We start from the raw sequence: 23,892 nt of genomic DNA, 5'->3' as shown, positions 1-23,892 counted from the left end.
AACCTTCCACTTTAGCTCAATTACACCTGAGAAGTTGGGCTTTCTCATAATCGTAAAAATGAGCATATGATGCTATTTCAAAACACCATGTAGAGATACAAACTGTTATTATTAAATTATGACCATATATTCATACACTTAAGGTATCTAAAAACAGAACATACTGAATAAATTATGTTTATAACATCTCAAAGCAGTGATTTTTTTATTTTAACCATAATCATTTCACTTCATACCCTTTTCCTGCATGGTTAGACCTGGGATCTTGGAAAGTTGTTGTTTTCACATTATGATCCACAAAGTACCTGGAACCATCAGGTGTGTACTTGATCTCCCAACCTGGAGGTAGTGGATCTTCTAATCTATAAAATAAGATCACATGTTTAGTGCTAGTCTATTCTTAACCTGTTGACTGCCAAGTATTACTGCTGCTACAATACAACTCTTATGCTTCTTCATTTTGTAACTTTTTTCGTTACACCATTTTGGATCGAAAGTGAAACAATTTGTAAGTAGGTCAAATGCATGTATGGTGCTGACATTATTGAGAATGAATTAACTCGTCCGTGGCACTGTGTTACTGATCAGCTTGGACAAGTTATCTCGTCTACGGCATTGAACAGCTTAAGGCTCATATAGTTTTATTACATCTTCTCTGAGAAAAACTTTTTCATTTTCATAAAACCTATTATTAGAAATTCTACCACTATCTTAGTGGTGACTTTTTCATGACTAAAAACTGATTTATAATACATTGATAAATTCTAACAAACTGGATTTTTATAATACAAAAAGTACATATAACAAGACTACTAAAACTTTTAAAAATACAGAATCACAAAGAATCATAAAGAAAGATCATTTTTCAAATACAGATTGCACAACACAGAAAGGAAGTTCACAGTAAAAAATTATAACAAAGAGGTTCAAACATATATATATACACTCACAAAAGAAAATAAATCAGTGATCCGAAATTTATTTAAAACAAAAAGAGAGATTATGTATACTATTAAAAGATGTTTAACATGTGCTACAAAATTCTTTAACATGTGGCTTTTTTTTGCCAGGCATCAAATCAATTTATTCAAAAAATATATTAAAACACTTTCTGATAGGGAAAAAAATTTACTGAAAGTTTAAAATAAATGACTTAAAGTCTTAATTCTATTTTTCACAGTAATTTTTGATACTTTAACAGAAATATTTGGAACTACTTTGATAACATTTAGATTTTTATTACAGAATACTATTCTTGCTTATTCCTTCTCTGCAACATGCTATTTGTCAGTGACACTACAACCCATTAAAAGAAATCATTTTGGTAATATTTTCTATATAATATTATTTTACAAAATTTTTAAAACATTTTAAAATATTCAATCTTCTAGAGAAGTAAAATGCTGACAAGAAGTCGGCTGATGAATTTACTTCAGTGGTGCAATTCTGCAGAGTAAGAAAGATGTCTTTACCCTTGTGTTCGTGGATCTTCCCACTGGGTAGTCTTATTTTTATGATTGACAAAATACACTCTTCCATTAGGATCCACTCGTTTTTCTACAAGAACACAATGGAAATAATAAATCATTCTCTTCTTCGTTTATAATCTAAAAAACATTTCTTGGTTCTTAGAACTATGCAAGTAGTCATGAAAAAGGATGTCCAGTTGTAAAGTATCATATAAACTCATGCAGGTAAGTATGTAAAATACAACTCAAATGTTACTTTATTTACTTGTAAATCATCATGTGGACTCATACGAATAGCTACAATTTTCATTAATTGCTTACTGTTCAGTTGTCATCATCAAATAATAAAATTTGTATATTACTGTGAAGGTCAAGTTTTTTTTCATTTCACAGGTTAGAGAAAAAGCACTTTTGAATTTGGAGACCACATGTTTCATTTCAAAGCCTAATGGATTATTATCATTTGCACTCCTTTTCTACATTCTTATCAACCCTTTTCATATGGGTCACTGGTCAAAGGTCATGTCATCATGTTTATTGACTTGCATTCAACATTTTATTGAACTACTATGTTATGAATTTGTCATTAAGTTTTGGTATCAAACTGTTAGTATTATATATTATTTAATTTCTTAGTTTAAAAGTTTGTTTAAAAACACACAATTGATTTTTTTGCATCAAATGGCATGTTGAATGCAACACTGGTTCAAATTAGGTGTTTGCTATATCAAAATACTAAGTCTATAGTAAATAGGATCTCAAATTACCAACACTGACAAGCTAGAAAATAAAATAAGAAACCTCCTATCTTTTTTGAATAGAAGAAATACAAGCCTTCAATTAATCAAAAATACATTTTCTAACAGTAAAAACTAAATCTTCAATTTGATTAACCCATGCATTTGGATGTGTCAATATAGACATGTCACAACAATTTTACAGAGTTACATTCAATATTTAACTAAATTAATTCATCATCAATGCATGTCAATATACTTGGCATCAAAACATACTTTATAATTAAATAATTTATCCTTTAATTTTCAATTTCTAAAGTTTTAAAGTAAATATTTAAATAGATTCTCAATCTGCAACTCTGAATTACCTGACACCCCGACTTCTCGTTTATGTATTTTTTTTTTCCCTTATATGTCTTATCATATTCAACCAATTATAAACAAACACTATAGGTAATTATAGGCCAGAATATAAAACATGAGCAACTCCTCCTCAAATTCTTGCTGTACTAAAACATTACTACACTTGTTCAACCCAAATGACATGAACTTTACAACTCTTCAAAAAATGTATATAATTCTCTCCAAGATTGCTGTTGAAAATGTTCGTAACTGACAGCAAGACATATTTTGAATTATAAAAGTCCAAAGTTTGTTTGTTTTGTTTAAACAGTCAAAGATAGTTCCTGAGGAGAGAAAACTGAAGACTTTATTATTAGCAGTAACCAAAGATTTTTATTGTATTTATAACTTAAGTTATAAATCTAGGTAAATTATACTAGTTTTAGAACATTTTGTTCTAGTGCTGGATACATTTTCTTTTGTTCCAAGATGTATGTTTAAAAACTAAACAAATTATTTTTGGAAAGCCAAAAGTGTGAAAAAAAATTAGTGTTATGTAAGTCTGGAACAAAAGGTCTCATTCCATAAAGTGTAAATTTCTTGCTTTTTAATATCATTTTCTAAAATTTGGTTATATACTTTTTCTATAAAATTAAAATGCAAAAATTGCAAACTTATCAGGTGCAAAAATAAATAAATGTATTTCTTACGATCTTTCCTTAAGAAAAGCATGTGGATAGATGAGTCATTCCTTTGTCATGGTAATTATACATGGTTTAAAGAACAATAACATTAAATCAAAGTAGATACAATAAGGTTAGACACCTGAAGCTTTCAAGATAAATTATAATCTGCAATAATTCTAAAAAAAATATATTTATTTTACTTTAATATTTTTCAATTTTTCATTTCAATGATAATTTTGCTACAGTTAGTAATTAGTCAGAGAAAATAAAAGATAAAGTTTTACAAAAAAGTAAAACTATTAATATTCATTCAAGAGGCTCTAGAGGTTTTTCAAATGAAATATGAATACTGAAAGATAAAAAGGCATATTTTTAGCATAGAAATCAACTTTCACTGAAGCTGACTCAATAAAGGCTTTTTAAATTCACATAAAATTTTTGTAAAAATATGTTAATGGAAAAGTAGTTCCTGTGTCCAACATACTTGTAATGTTTACTAAGAGCTTGCCAAGTTTTGTGAAAATACATAAATTCATATTTTGTACTATGTCTATGGTTACATGGTGGTTACAAGATTAGTAAAATTAGCCAAGCCTGTATATGTAGAGTTAAAACTAATTACCCCATCCTTCAGGCAAAGGCCCAAGAGGATCGTCATCTTCTACTTGAACAGGTGTCTGTGAAAAAAACACACAAACCCCATAATTTTAATCACAAAGCATCATTAATAATAATTAATAAAAAACATCAAGTGGTAACTATAAGTCTTAGATGATAGAAGCTTTTTACCTTCTTATAAAAATTTTATAAAAACTTAACTCCTATTCAAGCCAAATTAATGATAAAAATGATTTAAAACATTGCTACATCAGTGTGCAGTAGATAACATTATATTTTAAAATTCAACAAACTTTAAGACAGGGAATAATACTCATGTTAATTATACTGTATGTACGTTAGTTCTACTAAATAATGACAGCGAAAATTTCACTTGTCAAACAAAAGTCATCATAACACAGCCACACACACTAATATAAATCACAATTGCACTCCTAAAATTGTATTAACTGTGAAAATCAGAGGTTGAAAATTGTTATAATCCTGACAATTGTAAAGATCAGCAAACAGTGGTCACATTCACTCATGTCTAAAGTCATAAATAAGAAATTTGTTTATTAATAGCAGATGTTGTAATTTTCCCTATGGACATTTTTCTGCACATGTCACAAGGTTTTAGTGAGTTACATTCAACATTTAGAGTATTTTATTGTCATTAATACAAATAAACTTGGCATCAAACGTAGCTAATAACCTAAATTTTAATAATATACAAGCTTTACATTCTTACTTTTATAAAGCACTATTTAAAAACAAAATTCCCAGTTTCGTCTAGTGTAAAAATTGTGACATATGCTCTCTTCTATAACCAATTTACCTCTCCTCCAAGGAGTACAAAATTTGATGTAAATTACTCCTTATAACATTGTCATTGCCCAGACAAAGCATAATTTTTATAGCCTTCAATCTTATTTGGTTACAGAGCTTTATACTAGAAAATCAGATCCTCTTCCCATACCCACCTGCCACATCCTCTTTTCAGAAATTGCAAACAGTTCTGGGATTTAATACTATATTACTTATAACAAATAGAGAGCCAAAGTTTTAAGCTATCAAATGTGATATTACATTAAGTGGTTTTCTGTGCAGAAAATTGTCTATTTTGCTTCCAGTCCAATCTTTATTCCTACAGTAAACATAACAACTGACTGAGCTGAATTTTTAATGGTTCTTGTTACATTGTTAAAAAGCCAGAAGAACTGAGATAGTTATGAGACACTGTCTATTTTTAGCATGTTATTATTCTGGGTTCATTGTTGCATTATTTGATTAAAAAACATTTAATGTAGCAGTAATGTTAGTATAAAAAATTATGGTTAAGTTTCATTGATATTTGAGAGAAAAAAAAAGACCCCCATGAAAACTTTATTTCTTGTCTTCCATGTGTATTCTTTATTTATTACTGTAAAAAAATGTAAAAAGTAAAATCTTTTTGTGCTAGACAAAGTTAAATTGAGTAAAATAAAGAATAAAAATAAAAATGTTCATGACGTATGCTCACATATTATACAACATGAGCTACATGTTTGCAAAATGATTTACAAATTTTGTGGCAAGAATATTAGTTAGACATGGTTCAAAGTACAATTTAAGTACAAACAGATGCATACTGTTATGAGTTTAAAACTATTTAGGATAAAAAATGTAGCTTCATGTTACAATTTGAAGTAAATCTAGAAAAGAGAAAGGGTAATTTTGATTTATTTAAATTTTTTGGTGGTTGTAAGGCCAATTAAATTTAGCAACCTTATATAAAGTAAGGATAAAGAAAATAACAGATAAAATATATGAAGTTCATTTAAAGGATTTTAGAGACTATGCAAATAAAATGAGATTTTTCAAACGACAAAAAATTTTAATCTTTTTTCTTAACACGAAAATCACTTTGTCCATGGAGAAATTTTAAGTAGAAATATTTCATTAAAAATTTTGTTTTTTTAAATCTACAAATGAATCTTAATTACTGAAAGTGCACAAAATTTCATGAAGATACATAAAACATATAAAAAATTACAGAATGGAAACTATAAAGGTTAATTTGGGGTCACAAACTCATCTGAGCTCATTGCAAAAGAGTTAAAGGCTACGTAAAATCCAGGAAAACAACTTCAATATTAAAAAAGATAAAGAAGTGTCCTTTTACAAAAATAAATATAACAAGGATTACTATTTCATTTAATTACTAAAACAATAAAGTTAAATTCAGGAGAGGGAATTGAGTTAGCATAACCATATTGGGTTGTAAGATAAAGTGTAAAACTTTGTATTTACATGGAATAGGAATCTTTGTTGGCATTGTTGCATAGCTTGGGCTTGATGGGATTGCCATTGCTCATAATTCCGTACACTCTCCAGGGTAGGTCTCTGCCAGGTTGTTGTTCTGGTGTTGTGATCAACATAGTATGTCCTGCCTCGGTGATCTCTTCTTATTTCCCACCTGGAAATAAACCATGTTCTTTCAAACTGATAGGACCAGCCATTACTGTCAAAAATATCAACACTTTTTAATTATCATCTTATCATATACATAAATTTTCTTTACAATACAATGAAGCTTACAAAGTATAAATAGAATGTAACAATTTTTCTTGCCTTGTTTTTCCAATCTTCTTACATTAAAGAAATAATTGGAACCATGGAATCACTACTTTTATGATTTTTTTAAACTTTCATATATATATTCTCACTAAAATTAAACTTTATTATGGTAACTGTAATAAGAACTTTTTCTCTAAAATAATTACATTGTATAAGAAATCAGTACAGATCTTCAAAATGATAAAAAATCTTTAAATACAAAAACTACCATTATTTTATAACTTAAAATTGTATTTCTAGATTTCTTAATATTACAGCTTTGAAATTTCATAAATGCATGTTAATGGAGTTAGGTTATAGTGTGGATTTTCATTTTGCTTAAGTCTTGTTTACAAAATGAAAATAAAAATTAATGCATTTCTATCATCAATATTTTTATGATGTTTAATTTCACTTACTGCTCTAAAACATATCACTTTGCTAGCTTAAAACCTATACTTCATACACCTTGTTCATTATTAAATTGTTTTGGCATACAGTGTATCAGCTAAGATATTGACCACTTACTCTAAATAGCCTAATTAGCTCTGATGTTAAGCACAATGCTTTACTGGCAGCAATCAAACAAATTTACATCAGTTGTCTCCAACCTTTGGCTGAAGTATTCACAAAATGACATTCATCCATTCAAGTGTACCACAACTGCAGAACATTATCTATATCATTGTAAAATGTCTCTTTACCACACTTTCATCTATATCTTTACCTTTTATTTTTATTATTAATTGATTCATTATTTAAAATTTAAGTTTTATGCAGCACATATCCAAGACAAAATGTGTCACATTATCTTCAAGCTGAGTGTGGGTTGCCCATGAGGTTGAGCTCTGGATTTTGGAACCATCAAGGCAAGCTCAAGTCCATAAAATACCCCAAATTATTCCCAGCATTTTAAGCTGTGAGTGCATTATAAGTGACAATAAATCCCTTAGCATAAATGGTGACTAGATTCTTTCTTTGTGGTCAATAATTCAAGATTAGAGATGGCAGAAGTTAACCTTAATAGCTTTGCTGTAAATACAAAATGCAATCTGCAAGCAGATTACAACTAAAAATTAAACAAAAGCATCTTAAACTATAGATGAAGAGAGATCTTTGGCATGTCAATCAAAGAGACTAGTAGGTTTGCCAAGTTAGCTATTTTATTAATAATAGTTTGGTTGGTTTGGTGTTTTATGGCACAAAGCAGCTAGGCTATCAGCACCAAACATCCAGTAAAAATGTAAAAATAAATTAAATGTAGAAAAATACATAAAAGGAAATGAAGGTAAAACAATAAACCTTTGGACAGAACATGTTCAAAATGGTGCCGTCGTTGAGAGTCGTAACGATAGCAAGACAGTAAAATGTAGCTTATTATGACCTGAGTGTTACACAGACAACACATTGGTGCATCAGTCCAGGATAAAAGAAAATAATGTGTTAAAAAACTGTGACCAAGACATAATCTAGTTAAAACTTCATCTTTCCGATCATTACGATAGCAAGACGGCCACAGTCCAACAGAGGGTTTTATTTGGAAAAGCTTGTTTTCACATTGCTCACTCCAAGTCAACTGCCAACTGGCACAGAGCCGAGGCTTAAATACAGATCCATAATCCATGTATGAAACAGGCATAGCAGTGATAGTGCCAGAGCTGACAGATTTAGCTGCAGTGTCAGCGAGCTTGTTCTCGGAGATACCAATGTGGCCTGGTATCCAGAAAAACTGGATAGGCATAGATGTTAAAGAAAAATGGGCCCATCAGTTTTGAATACTGGCAAGAATAGGGTGTGAACTAACATGAAGTGATTCCAGGGCCAGTAGAGAATTAAGCAAGTCAGTATAAATAGTGCAATTTCAGTACTGCTTAGCTTCCATGTAATCCAGGGCAAGAGAAATGGTGTAAAGTTCAGCAGTGAACACAGAAACTGTAGAGGGGATTCTGCGTGCAACCACCAAACCACAACAAACCATGACAGAGCCCACAGAGTCACCTGATTTCAAACCATCTGTATAAATAGGAATAGAAGGATGGTTCGAAAGATGATCAGCAAATAACAGACAGTTTTTCTCAGATGACCTAAAGAGAGGTAACATTTTGGGAACTATAAGAAGCCATGATGGGATGGGCTGACCAGTGGATACAGCAATGTCATCCAAAGACAGACCCAATTCATCCAACTGTGCCTGCATATGAAGGCCAAAAGGAACAATGGCATATCATCTGTTTTGAAAAAGTATGACCAACCAAGGAAGGAAAACACAACCACAGGTGGGATGCTGCAGTAAGGAATGAAGTTTTGAAGCATATAGTAAAGACAGTTGCAAACAGCAGAGGTGCAAAGAAGATTCATCAGTATGTACAAGCTCTGAACTGGGGAAGTACAGAAAGCTACGGGCAGAGCCAAAGTCCTTGATAATGAATGGGATCCAGCATCTTTAAGGCCGAGGTCCTGGCAGAGCCATGGATCAGTGATCCATAGTCGAGTTTCGATCGAATAAGAGCACAATATATCTTTAGCACAGAACATCAATCCTCTCCCCTAGTGGTGGAAGAGAAGACACAGAGGACGTTCAGTGCTCTTATACATTGCACCTGTAGCTGCTTTATGTGAGGTATAAAGGTCAGCTTATGATCAAAGATAAGCCCCAAGAACTTTGTCTCAGAGACCACAGGCAGCACAACATCACCGATACGGAGTTCAGGATCAGGGTGAATATCCCATTGTTGGCAAAAGTACATGCAAACAGTTTTAGAGAGAGAGAAGTTAGTCATTTTCTGTGGTCCATCTCAGTAAACAACTGAAGGCAGTCTATAATTGCCCCTCAATATACTTCATGTTCAGCAACTGACATGAGATGTGAAAGTCGTCGACATAGAGCCCGTCTGCAACAGTAAGAGGGAGTTGTTAAGTGATGGTATTAATCTTTATACTAAAAAGTGTGACACTCAAAATACAGCCCTGAGGGACTCCAAGCTCCTGTAGAAAAGAACGGGAACGTTTTAAACCCACACACACTTGGAATCTCCTGTCCATTAAAACATTTTAAATAAAAATGGGCAAATGGGCATGTAACTTGTATCTATGGAGGTCTCGCAAAATGCCATACCTCCATGTTGTACGATAAGCCTTCTCGATGTCAAGTGCAAAATTAAGACTTGCCAGGAAGACTGAAGCAACAAGATCAAAATTGCAGTCAGTCACCTGAAGTTTACCTTTCCAGTCCTGGGTTCAAGTCAAAATAAAAATTGAAATGTGTAAAAGAAATCATGTTAAAATACTATATAGTCCAATAAAAAACCTTAAAGACCAATGGCTCTTAAAAATGTAAAAACAAGAGTGAGATGGGCAGTATCACCTATAACATGGGCCAAAGTCAAGGGCAAACCCACCTTACAAATATCTTTAAAATGGCGTCGTCGTTCTAGGTTGTAGCGACGACATGATAATTGTGATCTGAGTGCCACATAGACCACACATTGGTGCAGCAGTTCCAGATAAAAGGAAGTGGTGGGTTAAAAAACTGTGACCAATGCATAGCCTTGCCAAAACAACCTCCTCTCTTCGATCCTTACAGAAGTAAGAGGGCCAAAGACCTAGAGAAGGTTTTATTTGAAAAAGCTTGTTATTGTGTTGCTCATTCGAGGCTGTCTGATATCTGGTGCACAGTCTGGATTTGATAACTGGACCATAGTCCATGTATGGAATGGGTACTGGGGATGATAGATCCAGAACAGACACACTTTGCTGTTCTGTCAGCCAGCTCATTCCCACAAATACCAAAATGACCCAGTGTCCAAAAGAATTGGACGGAGACAGATGAGAGAGAAAGATGGGCCAGTTTGTTTTCAATATTGATAAGAAGATGGTGGTGACTAACAAAGAATGATTCCAGGGCCAATAGAAAGCTGAGTGAGTCAATATATATTGTACAATTTGTATATTGCATTATTTCAATATGATTTAGGGCAAGAGAGATGGCATACAATTCAGCAGTGAAAACAGAAACTGTAGGGGGGAGTCTGTATGCCACAATCAAACTGTCACAAACCATGGCTGAGCCCACTGAGTCACCCAATTTGGAGCCATCTGTATATATAGGAATAGATGGATCATATGAAAAATGTTCAGCAAAGAAAAGTAATATTTCCAGTTGGGTGTATCTGCTTTTCTCAGGTGACTCAAAAATAGGTTACAACTGGGGACAGTAATTTGCCATGGTGGAATAAGCTGATTTGAAGAAACTGCAATGTTATTCAAGGATAAATCCAAATCTTCTAATTGTGCCTGGATAAAGAGACTAAAAGAAACAATAGCAAATTTTCTGTTGTTTAAAAGTGAGGTCCATTGTGGTTGGAAAACACAACTCCAGGTAGGATGCTGTGGCAAGTATCAAAGTTTGGAAGCATACATCAGAGACAGTTGCAAACAGCAAATGCAACTCCACCATGTCCCTGTCCTACACATAGCCTGTCGTTCCGGTATAATGAATAGTGGCGGATAGTAACTGTATTTGTAGGCTGAAGAAATGTTTCCTGCAAAGAAAGACATATGGGATGATAAAAGTGAATCAGATCATTGATGTCAGTCACATTTGATTGGAAACCTTTACAGTTCCATTGGATTAGTGTGGCCATGTGTGATTATTTCAGAGGAGAAGACAGTAGAGAGTCCTTCTGCTTACGACTGCATATTTTTTCTTTATTGGATGTGGGTCTATTGCCCTCTATGGATCCTGCTCCAGCTCGAATAGTTGGGTCTGAATTTTTGGTAAACGTACTAATGATTGAGGGCACAGACGAGTTGCTTGTTTAATTTTTGGTGTATCAAGAGAGGGTAACCCCATGGAAACATCTTGACTTGAAGAAGGTAAAGTTCAGCAATGACTGGAAGGTGTGGTCAGGACAGAGATGGAAGGAGACACTGATTCATGAACTGTGTTGATTTTGGGAAGTGTTTCATTAAGATTTGCTGGTGAAGACTGTGTAGGGGATAGGGTAAGGTCTGTTTGGACTCCTACTGTAGAAGTAGAACAGGTTACAGCAGCATAAGTTCTGGTTGGAATAGGTAATAATAATTTTCTAGCCTCTGTGTAAGTAAGATTGTTAACTGTCTTGAGACATTCTTCTTTTTCTTCTACCCATTTAGAGCAAGAGGTAAAATAAGAAAGATGCGTACCATTACAGTTTATACAATGTGATTCGAGTTAGCTTTCGGTAGCATTATGATATTTACCACCACAACTGGCACAGGTCAAGGAATGACAGCAAGATTGTTTTGAATGACCAAATCGTTGACAATGGAAACATCATACAGGATTTAGAATCTAAGGTTGCACCTTACAATTCAGATATCCTGCTTTTAATGTGGTGGGGGGACGTGGTACAGTAAATATTAGTATTAGAACATTTGTTAATTCTAGAATTCCATCTTTTCAAGTGAATATTCAGCATACTGCTGTGACACCTTGGATGGTGAAAGCTGTGAGAATATCCGATTCAGGGATAGTCCTTAAATCTCTTTCAACTATGACTCATCTGGAAGTATTCAAAGTGTAATGAGGAGTAACTTCAATGGGTATATCTCCCAAGGCCTTTGATGTCAGGAGGACTTTGGAATGCTGTGATGAAGATGTTTCCACTAAGATGTCTTCCAAACGTAGTTTTTATACCAATTTAGAGAAGCCAGCAAGCCCTTCAAGCCCTTCTGAATAAAAAATGGAGAAACCTGCCCTACAGGCTTGTCACTTAAGAAATGCAAAATTAGGAATTGCAGAATAGATTCAAGTGGTGAGTTAGGCTGTACAGATTCATCAATGCATGGTCATTTTCCAGTAGTCGGGTTTTTCTTGACAGTTTCAAGTTCGGTTATTTTTTTGTTTTAAAGTATCCATAATAAATAAAAAAAAATTTTCGGTGCTCATTGACCCCACCCACCATGGAGCCCTACAAGGGGACCAACTACAGTGCCTTAAGGGCACTGCAGTGAAGTTAGGGTTTTGTGAGTACTATACCTGAACACCAGTGTCATACAAAATGTCCACAACACCTGTTGTGGTCGTCCTATGCTGGTACTCAGTTGAACCTGGCCCAAATGGAATAGCCAATTGATCCAGGGGACCACCCCAAGACTGCCCATTTACAGGAATTCAAGGCCAAAGTGGTGTGTTGGAGTTGGACTCCTCAACCACCAGGATTCTATCCTCCCCTTCACGGGTTACCTTGCACAGCAAACATGCAGGTGGATGTTTAGATCCAATAGGAGGTAAACTGTCCCCTCATATTGTACAGGAATCCAAATTGAGGGGCAACAGATAAGGATATCGTGGAAAACATGTCAAGGTTTTAGAAAGACATTAAGCAGCTGCTGCCACACAGTCGTCTATTGATGGCTGACAGACGATGGCAGGATCAAGTTGTGTGAGAGCAGTGAAAGAGGGCCAGTTTGCGTGATCCATTTCCACCAGTGCACACAGGTCAGGTGGCATTGACCACAGCCAATTTCTCTTAAAATTATAGGAAAATCATCACTGCCTCATGGATTATTGTCAACCCTCTATGTAATATGGAAGAATAGTAAAGGGGAGCAAACTGAGAAATCAGTAGCAGTAAAGGACTGACTAGGTACATGAAAATAAGTAAAAGAACCAGTATTAAAAAGAGAAATGTTGTGACCAGAGAGCATACGCTCTATGGAGCGACCACTCCTATCAATTTAAGCACTTCTCTCGAGGGGATGATGTCCATTAAAGTCCCCCAGGATTAAAAAGGGAGACAGCAACTGTTCAATGAAAGCATCAAGGTCTGATTGATCATAGGTCTCTCCAAATGACAGATAGGGTAGAGAGAACAAACAGTGATGGTACAACCAAAGGAAACATGGATGGCTACAGCCTCCAAGGGTGTGTCGAGTGGCAAAGACAGGGTGTACACATGCCTGTCAACCAAAAATGCCACCCCTCCATGCACTCATCCATCACACAGCCTGTCATTTCTGTACAAAGAAAACCACCAAAAGGTAACTGTATTGGCAGGTTTGAGAAATGTTTCCTGTAAGGAAAGACACACTGGATGGTAGGAAGCAATCAGTGTTTTGATGTCATCCAGATTAGAATGTAAACCTCAACAGTTCCATTGTATCAAGATGGCCATTTTTATTTATGTGTAGGCAAATTGGGTGGAGAGTTCTTCTGTTTACGACCATGTCTTTTTTCTTTACTGTCTTTATTCGAGGGAGGTCTATCGACCTCCATGGATCCTGTCCTGGGTCAACTGGGCAGGTCTTTGCTGTTGGAAGAAGATTCCAGTGACTGAGGAGATGAACAAATGATCGTTTTACATCTTGGGGTAGGAGAAGATGTACCTGACGACATGCCTGTACCTGCAACTGAAGGAAGTGGATCTTGGGATCTACTGGAATGTATGTTAGGGACAGAGATGGGTGTTGAAGTTGATTCATTAACTTTTTTAACCATAGAAGTCAAAAGACTTTTCATTTGGTTTGAGAATAATTCTTTTGGAGGCACAAAGAAATCCATATGTACCCCCACTGTAGCAGTGGAACGAGCTGCAGCAGCATACATGAGAGATGAAGTGGTGGACAGCAACTTTCAAGCCTCAGGATAAGTAATGTTACGAATCATTTTCAAACACTGCACCTCTATTTCTTCTAATACCTTAGGGCAAAAACAAAAGTGGGACAGGTAAGAGTCATTGCAACTGACACAATGAGGGTCCGTTTTACACTCATAAGCATCATGGTCCTTGCCGCCACAACAAGCACACGTCAAAGAACCCCAACATGACATCTTTGAGTGATCGAACAGCTGACAATGGTTGGTTGGTTGATTTAGTGTTTTATGGCACAAAGCAGCTAGGCAATCTGCACCAAACAACCAGTAAAAATGAAATGAAGGTAAAACAAAACAGCATTGAAAAACAGAAAAACCATAAAACCAATGTTGACACCCAGTCTACGATGTTAAGAGAGAAAGCAGAGTAAGAGAAGTTGTAAAGGACTTTCTCTAGCATAATGGGAATGATCATAACCCACCAGGAAGACTAACAGGTAAGTACAAGAACCAACGTCAGTCACCTAAAGTTGGCCTTTCCAGTCCTGGTTCTGGGTTATGTGTCATTACAGCCATTACCAAAAGATAAAGTAATAAAAATTTTAAAAGACATGTAGCACAATCGTAATAATAATTAGCCAAATGTCCGGTTAAAAGGTAAAAGGAAATGTAGTAAAATTAATAAAAGGAAATGAAGGTAAAAACAAAACAGCAATTAAAAACATAAAAATGGCATAAAACCAATGTTGACATCCAGTCTACAAAGTTGTAAAGGACTTTTTGAAGCATAATGGTAATGATCATGACCTGCCAGGAAGACTAACAGGTAAGTACAAGAACCACCGTCAGTCACCTGAAGTTGGTCTTTCCAGTCCTGGTTCTGGGTTATGTGTCATTATGGCCAATACCAAAAAGTAAAGTAATAAAAGTGTTAAAAGACATGCAGCAAAATTGTAATAATAACTCGCCAAAACAACTAACAGGTAGTTCAAACAGCAACGTTAGTCACCTGAAGTTGGCCTTTCCAGTCCTGGTGTCAAGATATTTAATGTTATGACCATTTTCCAATTTCAAGTTGAACTAGAGAAACTGAGACTCTTAAAAGGGAACCACAATTTAAAAGGTGTAATGAATAAATATGAAACACTTAAATGAGATTAAAAAGATTGATGGCCATTAAAAAACTAAAACCTTTATCAAGGTGGACAGTGTCACCGTCACCAATAACACTGCCCAATGTTGCGGACAAACCTTGGGACAGAACATGTTTAAAATAGTGGTGTCGTTGAGAGTCATAATGATGGCAAGAAAGTAAAATGTGACTTACAGTGATTTGAGTGTTACACAAACTACACACTGGTGCAACAATTCCACATAAAAGAAAACGATGAGTTGAAAAACTGTGACCATTGTGTAGTCTTGTTAGAACAACTTCCTCCTTCCGAACCTAACAGAAGCTAGACGGCCAAAGCCAATATGGGGTTTTATTTGGAAAAGCTTGTTGTTATGTTGCTCACTGCAAGTGGACTGTCAGCTGGCACAGAGCCGAGCCTTGAATACAGGACCATAGTCCATGTACGGAATAGGCACAGTGGTGATAGTGCCAGAGCAGATAGATTTAGCTGCCGTGTCTGCAAGCTTGTTCCTGCAAATACCAACGTGGCTTGGTATCCAGAAAAACTAGATAGAAGTAGATGTTAATGAGAAATGGGCCAGTCAGTTTTGAATATCAGCAAGAGCAGGGCATGAGCCAACGTGAAGCGATTCCAGGGCCAGTAGAGAACTAAGCGAGTCAGGATAAATAGTGCAGTTGGAGTAATACTTAGCTTCAATATGCTCCAGGGCAAGAGATATGGCGTACAGTTCAGCAGTGAACTCAGAAGCTGTAGAAGGGATTCTGCACGTAACCATCAAACTGCAACAAACCATGGCAGAGCCCACAAAGTTACCTAATTTGGAACCATCTGTATAAATTGGAATGAAAAGATTGTTCGAGAGATGTTCAGTAAATAAAAGACGGTACTTCCAATCGGGAGTATCTGCCTTTCTCAGATGACTTAAAGTAAGGTCACATTTGGGGACTGTAATAAGCCATGGTGGGATGGGCTGACCAGTGGATTCTGCAATGTTATCCAAGGACAGACCCAATTCATCCAATTGTGCCTGGATGAGAATGCCAAAAGGAGCAATGGCAGATTGTCTGTTCTGAAAAAGTATGGCCCACTGAGGAAGGAAAACACATCCCCAGGTGGGATGCTTTGGTAAGAAACGAAGTTTCGAAGAATATAGTAAAGACAATTGCAAATGGCGAAGATGCAGAGAAGGTTCATGAGATTCTATGTATAAGCTTTGAACTGGGGAGGTGTGGAAAGCCCCAGTGCAGAGTCAAAGTCCTTGATGATGAATGGGGTCCAACATCTTTAAGACAGAGAGTCTGGCAGAGCCATTGATCCATAGTCGAATTTCGATTGAATAAGAGCACAATATATCTTTAACATGGAACATCGATCTGCTCCCCAACTGGTGACAGAGAGGACATAGAGGATGTTTAGTGCTCTTGTACATTTGACCTGTAGCTGCTTTAATTGTGGTATAAAGGTCAGCTTAAGGTCAAAGATAAGCCCCAAGAACTTGGTCTCAGGGACCACTGACAGCAAAACTTCAACGATACAGAGTTCAGGATCAGGGTGAATACCCCATTGGCAGCAAAAATGCATGCAAACGGTTTTAGAGAAAGAGAAATTAAAGCCGTTTGCTGTGGTCCACTTCAATACATGATTGAGAGCAGCTTGTAGTTGCCACTTAGTATATCTCTCATGGTCAACGATTGAGACAAGATGTGAAAGTCGTCGACATAGAGCCCGTTTGCAACAGTGAAAGGGAGTTGTTCAGTGATGGCATTTATTTTCATACTGAAAAATGTGACACTCACAACACAGCCCTGAGGGACCCTAAGTTCCTGTACAAAAGAACAGGAAAGTGTCAAACCCACACGAACTTGGAATCTCCTGTCCATTAAAAAATTTTTAATAAACATGGGTAAATGGCCACGTAGCCCATATATATGGAGATCTCGCAAAATGCCATACCTCCATGTAAAGGGACAATTATAGTCAAAGAGACAGTCAGTTCAAAAGGAAAGAGGTGAACGCTCTTGCCCGAGTCTTGATGGCCAAAAAGGTGGAGGAACAAACAGAAGTGCTAGATATCCAGCAAAAGCTTTCACCTATAGTATCAATAGCAGTAAAGAACTGACTTGGTGTGTGAAAATAAGTGGAAAAACCAGTATTGAAAAGACAAAGATTGTGATCGGAGAGCATACGCTCTACAGAGCAACTCCTCCTATCAATAACAGCACTTCTCAAGAGGGGATGATGTCCATTAGAGTCCCCCAGGATCAGAAAGGGAGACAGAAACTGTTCAATGACAGCATCAAGGTCTGATTGATCATATGTCTCTTCAGGGACAGGTAGAGAGAACAAACAGTGATGGTATGACCCAAGGAAACACGGAAAATTTCGATACCCACTGACCCCACCCACCATGGAGCCCTTCGAGGGGACACACTACAATGCCAAATAAGGACAATGCAGCAACACCAGAGTTTTGTGAACACTATACCCAAACACCAGCATCAGATACAATGTCCACAACACCTGTTAAGAACACCCAACTGCAGTACTTGGTTGACCCTTGCCCAAGTGGACCAGCTGATTGACCCAAGGAAGCCACCCCAAAACTGCCTGTCTACAGGAATTCAAAGACAAAGTGGAGCATTAGGGTTGAACCCCTTAACCACCAGGATCCTCTCTTCCCCTTCATGGGTCACCACACACGGCAAACACATGGGTAGATTTTTAAATCCCAGAAGAGGTAAACTGAAAGAACAGAACCTTCCCTGGGAGGCCCTCTCACCACATTCTGGAATCCACACAGAGGGGTTTTACTCATTTATTTCAATTGTTTTGAATTATAATTTAGAGTAAATTATATATCCATATTCCCCAGTATGTATGCATACTACTGGTGAGGGATCATCAATTTAAATTTTATTTTTAACTATTCTACTGGAAACCTATAATGAACCAATTAAGCATAAAGTGATTAAAATCTCCTCTTCTATTAAAATGTTAGATTCCACTGAATACATTAGGAGAGATGTCTTTCTTTCTCAGCTATGTTATTTATATTAGTAATACAAATGAGCAAAGAATTATGTTTTAGAGGCTTGCTTATGAAATAGATGCCTTCTTTTTAAACTCCTAAAATAGTTTTAAAGATTTTACTGAGGGATATTCTATTTTTTAATTTATATTTATTTTTAAACAAAATCAAACTTATTTCATTTTCCATAATTCAAAACTCCATTAAATATATCTATTTTATCACATTAACTATAACAAATACAAAACTAAAACTTGCTGTAACCTAATAATCTCTTCACACATGATTGAATAAAATAAATGAACTTTTTTATAAAAATAAATATCTTATTACTACAATTAATGATACACAGGAATTTCTGATATAAAATGATGTTATCACACAAGACCAAAATATAGTGAGCATTTAATACCCTGGGGGTAATGGTTGAGGTCTCTCCCATGTTGTGCTTCGTGTATTATGGTCCACATAATATTTGCGTCCATACTGATCAAATCGTACTTCCCACCTAATAAAACAGAAACGTATGAATTCTTAAGACTTTAACGAGATAAATACATAAAATATATTAATGCATAGTTTTCAAGGTAAATATCAATAATACTTTTCCTGATAAGTTTCAGAGACATTTGAAGAAAGATTCAATCCTTATCACAAGAAAACTATAGCAAACTCATAGCATATATGAAATGAAGTTCATCTGAAGATGGAATATTTTTTTACTTTATGAATAACAAAAATATTATAAATACCTCAGAAATTAATCTTTTAAAAAATCAGTTCTTAAAAATTAATATTATTCCAGAAGAAAACACTGAACAAAAATCAATAACTTACCCTGATGGCAAAGGTTCTTCTTCACTTGCAGCAGTTGACTGGTTACGCTGATTACGCTGGCCAGCTCGACTGCTCAGTTGGGAGCTTGGAGCACTGAGGGGAGAACTCTCGCTTCTTGGTGTACTCAATATTGATACATTTGTGGTACTGGCTGGTGCATTAACAGAATTAGAATTAGAAGAACTGCTGACAGTTGAGAAAGAGCTAACAGGTGCAAAGAGGCCAACAGAGTTTTGTCCACTAGAAGATCCCTGAGAAGGGCCACTGTTACTGGGAATGACACCAGTAGGTACTTGAGGACCAGGAACAGCCATAGTCGTTATATCTGTACATAATTACCATGTGGAAATTATTAATTACACAAAGAAAGGTTATAATACTGTAGATACTAGTATATACTTGTATATAACCAACTACCTGTATTATTAGATGGACTTGAGAGATTAAAATTTGTCAGTGAGGCAGGTAAGGACTGTAATCTTGCATCTCTAAGTTGTCTATTTAGGTTGCTTGGTGTTGTTGAGGCACTGTCTGTACTTGTGTTGGAAGAGCTTGTCCCTGCTGTTGTGGAAACTGGGCTGAAAACTCCTGGCTTCCAGGGACGGATGCGTGGCCCAGAGTGATGTCGAAATATCTGATTGTTTCCTCCACTGGTGGAAGGGCTCGATGGTTGAGTTCCACTCTGAGGAAGGCTACCATTGGGTTGTGAAGTTATAGAGGATTGAGCATCTATAACATGATAAAATAAAAAAGCTCCAATGTTTTGATGACAATTCATCTGTTGTATGTAAAAAACAAAGGCAAATTTATACAAAAGTTACTAGTGACAGGATCAAATTCATATACTCATGTCAAACAATTTTTATTTTAATGACTACTTTTATATTGTTCTGCAATCAAACAAGATACTTCCAAATTAGGAAAACCACAACTAATCACACCTCTCATCTGCTAGTGTTCTGAGGAAGGGAAGAGAGAGAGACTGATTTATGAATTAGTAGCCAACAAAAAAAGGTTAACTATATATGCACTTACTTGAATTAGAACTCTCTGATGTATTTCTTGGAGGGTAATGATTCATCTCAATCTGTACTCCATCCAAGATTGTGACGACAAAACTTGAACTTCGGCCCACCTTCCCAGCAACATTAAGCTCCATAGGCATTGGCAATTTGTCCACTAGTTTAAAAACAAATGTAAATATTCAAAAGAACCTTATTTTTAAGGAATGACTCCTTTAGAAGATAATTATACCACCTACAAATAAAATTATCTTTACATTAACTCTTGTGGTAATTAAATTACACCCAATATATTAAATTTTATCTTTACAATAGATTTATACCATCATGAATATGAAAATAACTGGGGGGAAAAATCAGAACTGAAATATCATCAAGTTGACAATGCACTGGTTTCTATTTCAATTAAAAACACATTTTCAGTTACTTATGAGTGTTAAATATGTATTTTAACCTGACCAGATTTTGGCGCTAAGAAACAATGCATTTTAATCTTATATTTCCTTGAATCTTCAACACTGAATCTTTGCTCACCTTGAGTATGATATAGAACTAAAAGCCAAGTTCTGCATATTGACCAAAATTTAGCACTACAAAATCACTGGATTTAAACTTTATGTGACTTTTACCTTGGGATCATACATCATAACAAGCATAATGAAACTACAAAAGTAGCACACTTACATTTTCCATCATGTTGAGAAAGAACTTTATAAAAATCTATTGTGCAATCACCCAGCAGGCTGTCTTTAATAAGAGAATTGTGATTTAACACTCTGATGTGAATCTTTGAATATGGACTCACAAGTCTGAAAAAAAAGATTTAGAATACAATTTTGTTTTAAATATAAAAAACAATGGTTTTTCATCTAAGAATCCAAGTCAGAACATGGTCTGGTTTAGCATAAAATTATACTTTAAGTTTGTTTTGTGATTTTATATAATTAACACAATTTAAAGTTTACACTAACATAAAAAATGCAAGGTGATAATATGACAAAAAATTTTAATCCCTTCAAACATCTGAAATTGTTCTAGGTTTAACACGGCATCCCCAAGTACACTGCAAGCCTATTAGGAACACTTATACAAACCAATATAGAATAAATGCTCTACCAGTGTAAACACAAGAAAAATAAATTTGTATGTTTTGTATAAATATGTACCTAGGAAAAAGCAGGGCTTGCCACATCACATACAAATTACATGGTGTCAGAAAAATGGCCTATTGCTTGGAAATATTTGTTTTGGTAGTTACAAGGTTGGTTAAACTAACCAAACTTTATAGTAAGTGTAGAGAAAATAACAGATAAAATATAAAGCTTTAACAAGAAAAAAAAAGATTTAAACTTATGAAGGAGATTTCAGAGATTTACACAAATAACATTTGAGATTTTTGAGATAAAAAAAGTAGTATTAATATCAATTTGCACTCAGACTGGTCAAAAAAAGACTTAGATAAATCTTTAGTAAAAATACTTCATTAAAAGATTGATTTTTTGCATACAAAAAATTTGTAAAGTTTACTAAAAGTCTGCCAAATTTTATAAAGATACACACTGTATTAAAAATTACAGTATTAAAACTACACATTATACAGAAGAAAACAATGGTTACATATTCAGTTCTTAAGTGCATACTGAGAAAGTTCATAAATGGCTCATTGCTAAATGTGCAGTGCATGAACTGTATGTACGTAGTCTAGTCAGCTAGACTACAGACACCAAGTGGGTGCATTTCAAACATCATAAGCAAGCTACTATAAAGTGTATGATTTTAACATAGTGTGAAAGAACTGTATGTGCCATTGGGCAGGAATTTCAGAGAAATGAACATCATCTTTGGGTAAATGGTTACAGTACTTCCACTGTGTTGTGGAAGGTCTCAAAGACAACATGTAAAGAGAAAGGAATGATTAACACATTTTGCTAGACAAAGAGAAAAAATGATTCACAACTGAAATTGTTTTGATATGCAAAATGTAATGCAAATACAAATATTTTGTTCCCTGATTCTACATCACACAGAAAAATATGTGGGATCATTTCACCAATAAACCATTGTTCCAGACTTATGGCAATTGTAAATATTATAAAAATAGTTAGGTTTTCTTCCCTATCTTCAGAAGTTTGCAACAGAAAATGTACATTTTGTTTGTATCTAAAATGAATTAATTTCAAAAAAATTAAAAATTAAGTCACAATATTTTGTTGGGACAAGGTTCAGATACCCCTCACTAGATTGAGATACTACCTTTGCTTTTAGAAATTATTTCTGGCTTCTGTCCGTCAAGAACACCCGGCAACTTCTGGTGAAATGTATTTTATATAGAACTGTAAAGGTTTTAAGCAATGTTTTTCTCACATTTTTTTTCTTTTCACATACTTCCTATCCAACATGAAAATTAATTTTCATTTCAAAATAAATACTTTTATGTATAAGAAAATTTTCAAATTCCACAAGTGAAATCCTTATAATGTCCAGATAATTAAATATTTCTAAAGAAACAACTATATTTTATGTTATTTTTCACTAGCAAATCTCTGTACAGGTTTGGTTGATTTGACATACAACTACCACAAAAAATTAGGAATATAGATTATGCCCTTTTCATTCTAGAATGACAAAAAATGTATATGTATTTATTATTTATTTTTATTCTATGAACCTCTCAGCCATGTCTGCTTCACAATATAGAAGTTACAATGCACTCATGTTACTGTGTTCAATGATATAAAACTGACCTTTATTCTTTATAAAATTGCTTTTCTTGGCTGATTTTTAGTGCACTAGTATTTTGTAAAATACAGTCACATTTCAATAATTATAAATTATATATGTATATAGATTATTACTATTTACAAACAGGTTTTTTAAACTTGTTTTTCTTAAAACATAGAACAGTAAATAAAGAAGTAAAGCAAACAATTATCTCTTAGTTATGACCTTTGTTTCTCATTTGCTACTTGTTGTAATTCGCTAAGACTTAAGAAACTTCGCACATGAAGTATGTGAAAAAATTTTTTAGGATTTATATATACATTTGAAATAACCAAAAACAAATCACTATACTGATACCCTTAACTTCCACTAATGTGTCAACCTTAGTAATTAAGCTGTATTTAGGTCTATAAAATGAGATTTCAAGAATAATAGCTCACCTTACCAGCTTGAAAGTTTGGATTGTAAGTACAAGTTGATGTTGTAATACTTGTAAATGACTAAGAAAACCACTAGTGGACATTCTGAGCTATAGATTGATTATTCATGTCATTAACGGAAGCAAGTGTATACAAGGGAATGTTTTCAAAAACTGAAAATTGTGAACAGGGCCATTGTGTTTGATTCAGAATATGAGCAATATCTCAGCAAACAGAAAAGATAGGAGGTTCTTATTTCATATTCCAGCTTGTCTTATCGGTAATTTGAATATTTAATTTATACAAAACTATACACTTCATATTTTGACATCAAAAACATCTAATTTGAGTCAATACTGCATTGACACACCACATGACAAAAAAAAAAGCTAGGTGTTTTTAATAACTACGTTTAAAATAAAAAATTAAATAATGTACAGTATTAAAATTTGAATTATAATCTACAGTTTAATACCAAATGTATTGGCATAACTTCATAAAATAGTATATCAATAGAATTTTGAATGCAAGTTAACAAACATGATGAATTGGCCTTTGACCCACATAAAGAGGATTAAACAAACTAACAGACAAAAACAACAGTTCAGAATTTCTAATCAACAGAAATTTATCACAAATTTAATTGTCAATTAAGAGCAAGCTATATCTGGAATAATTATTATCAAAGATTATTTGACATAAAAACATAATTCTTTATACCACA

The 23,892-nt window shown here is 34.5% G+C and overlaps 1 protein-coding gene across 2 annotated transcripts in view; it reads right to left on the bottom strand.

Moving 5' to 3' along the window:
* Positions 1 to 23,892, bottom strand: part of LOC143240137 (E3 ubiquitin-protein ligase Su(dx)-like) — a 48,402-nt gene that overhangs the window by 14,725 nt on the left and 9,785 nt on the right. For both annotated transcript variants that reach the window (XM_076482070.1, XM_076482071.1), the window contains exons 5-13: positions 20,713 to 20,837; positions 20,042 to 20,185; positions 19,424 to 19,735; positions 19,007 to 19,331; positions 18,582 to 18,677; positions 6,124 to 6,289; positions 3,857 to 3,911; positions 1,473 to 1,557; positions 237 to 362 (exon numbers count right to left, since the gene is read on the bottom strand). In XM_076482070.1, the coding sequence (XP_076338185.1) occupies positions 237 to 362; positions 1,473 to 1,557; positions 3,857 to 3,911; positions 6,124 to 6,289; positions 18,582 to 18,677; positions 19,007 to 19,331; positions 19,424 to 19,735; positions 20,042 to 20,185; positions 20,713 to 20,837 (1,434 nt within the window). The remainder of the gene's footprint in view (positions 1 to 236; positions 363 to 1,472; positions 1,558 to 3,856; positions 3,912 to 6,123; positions 6,290 to 18,581; positions 18,678 to 19,006; positions 19,332 to 19,423; positions 19,736 to 20,041; positions 20,186 to 20,712; positions 20,838 to 23,892) is intronic.

The sequence above is a fragment of the Tachypleus tridentatus genome, chromosome 13 (genome assembly GCF_004210375.1).
Source record: "Tachypleus tridentatus isolate NWPU-2018 chromosome 13, ASM421037v1, whole genome shotgun sequence".
Taxonomy (NCBI): domain Eukaryota; kingdom Metazoa; phylum Arthropoda; class Merostomata; order Xiphosura; family Limulidae; genus Tachypleus; species Tachypleus tridentatus.
This window is presented reverse-complemented; position numbering and strand designations above follow the sequence as displayed.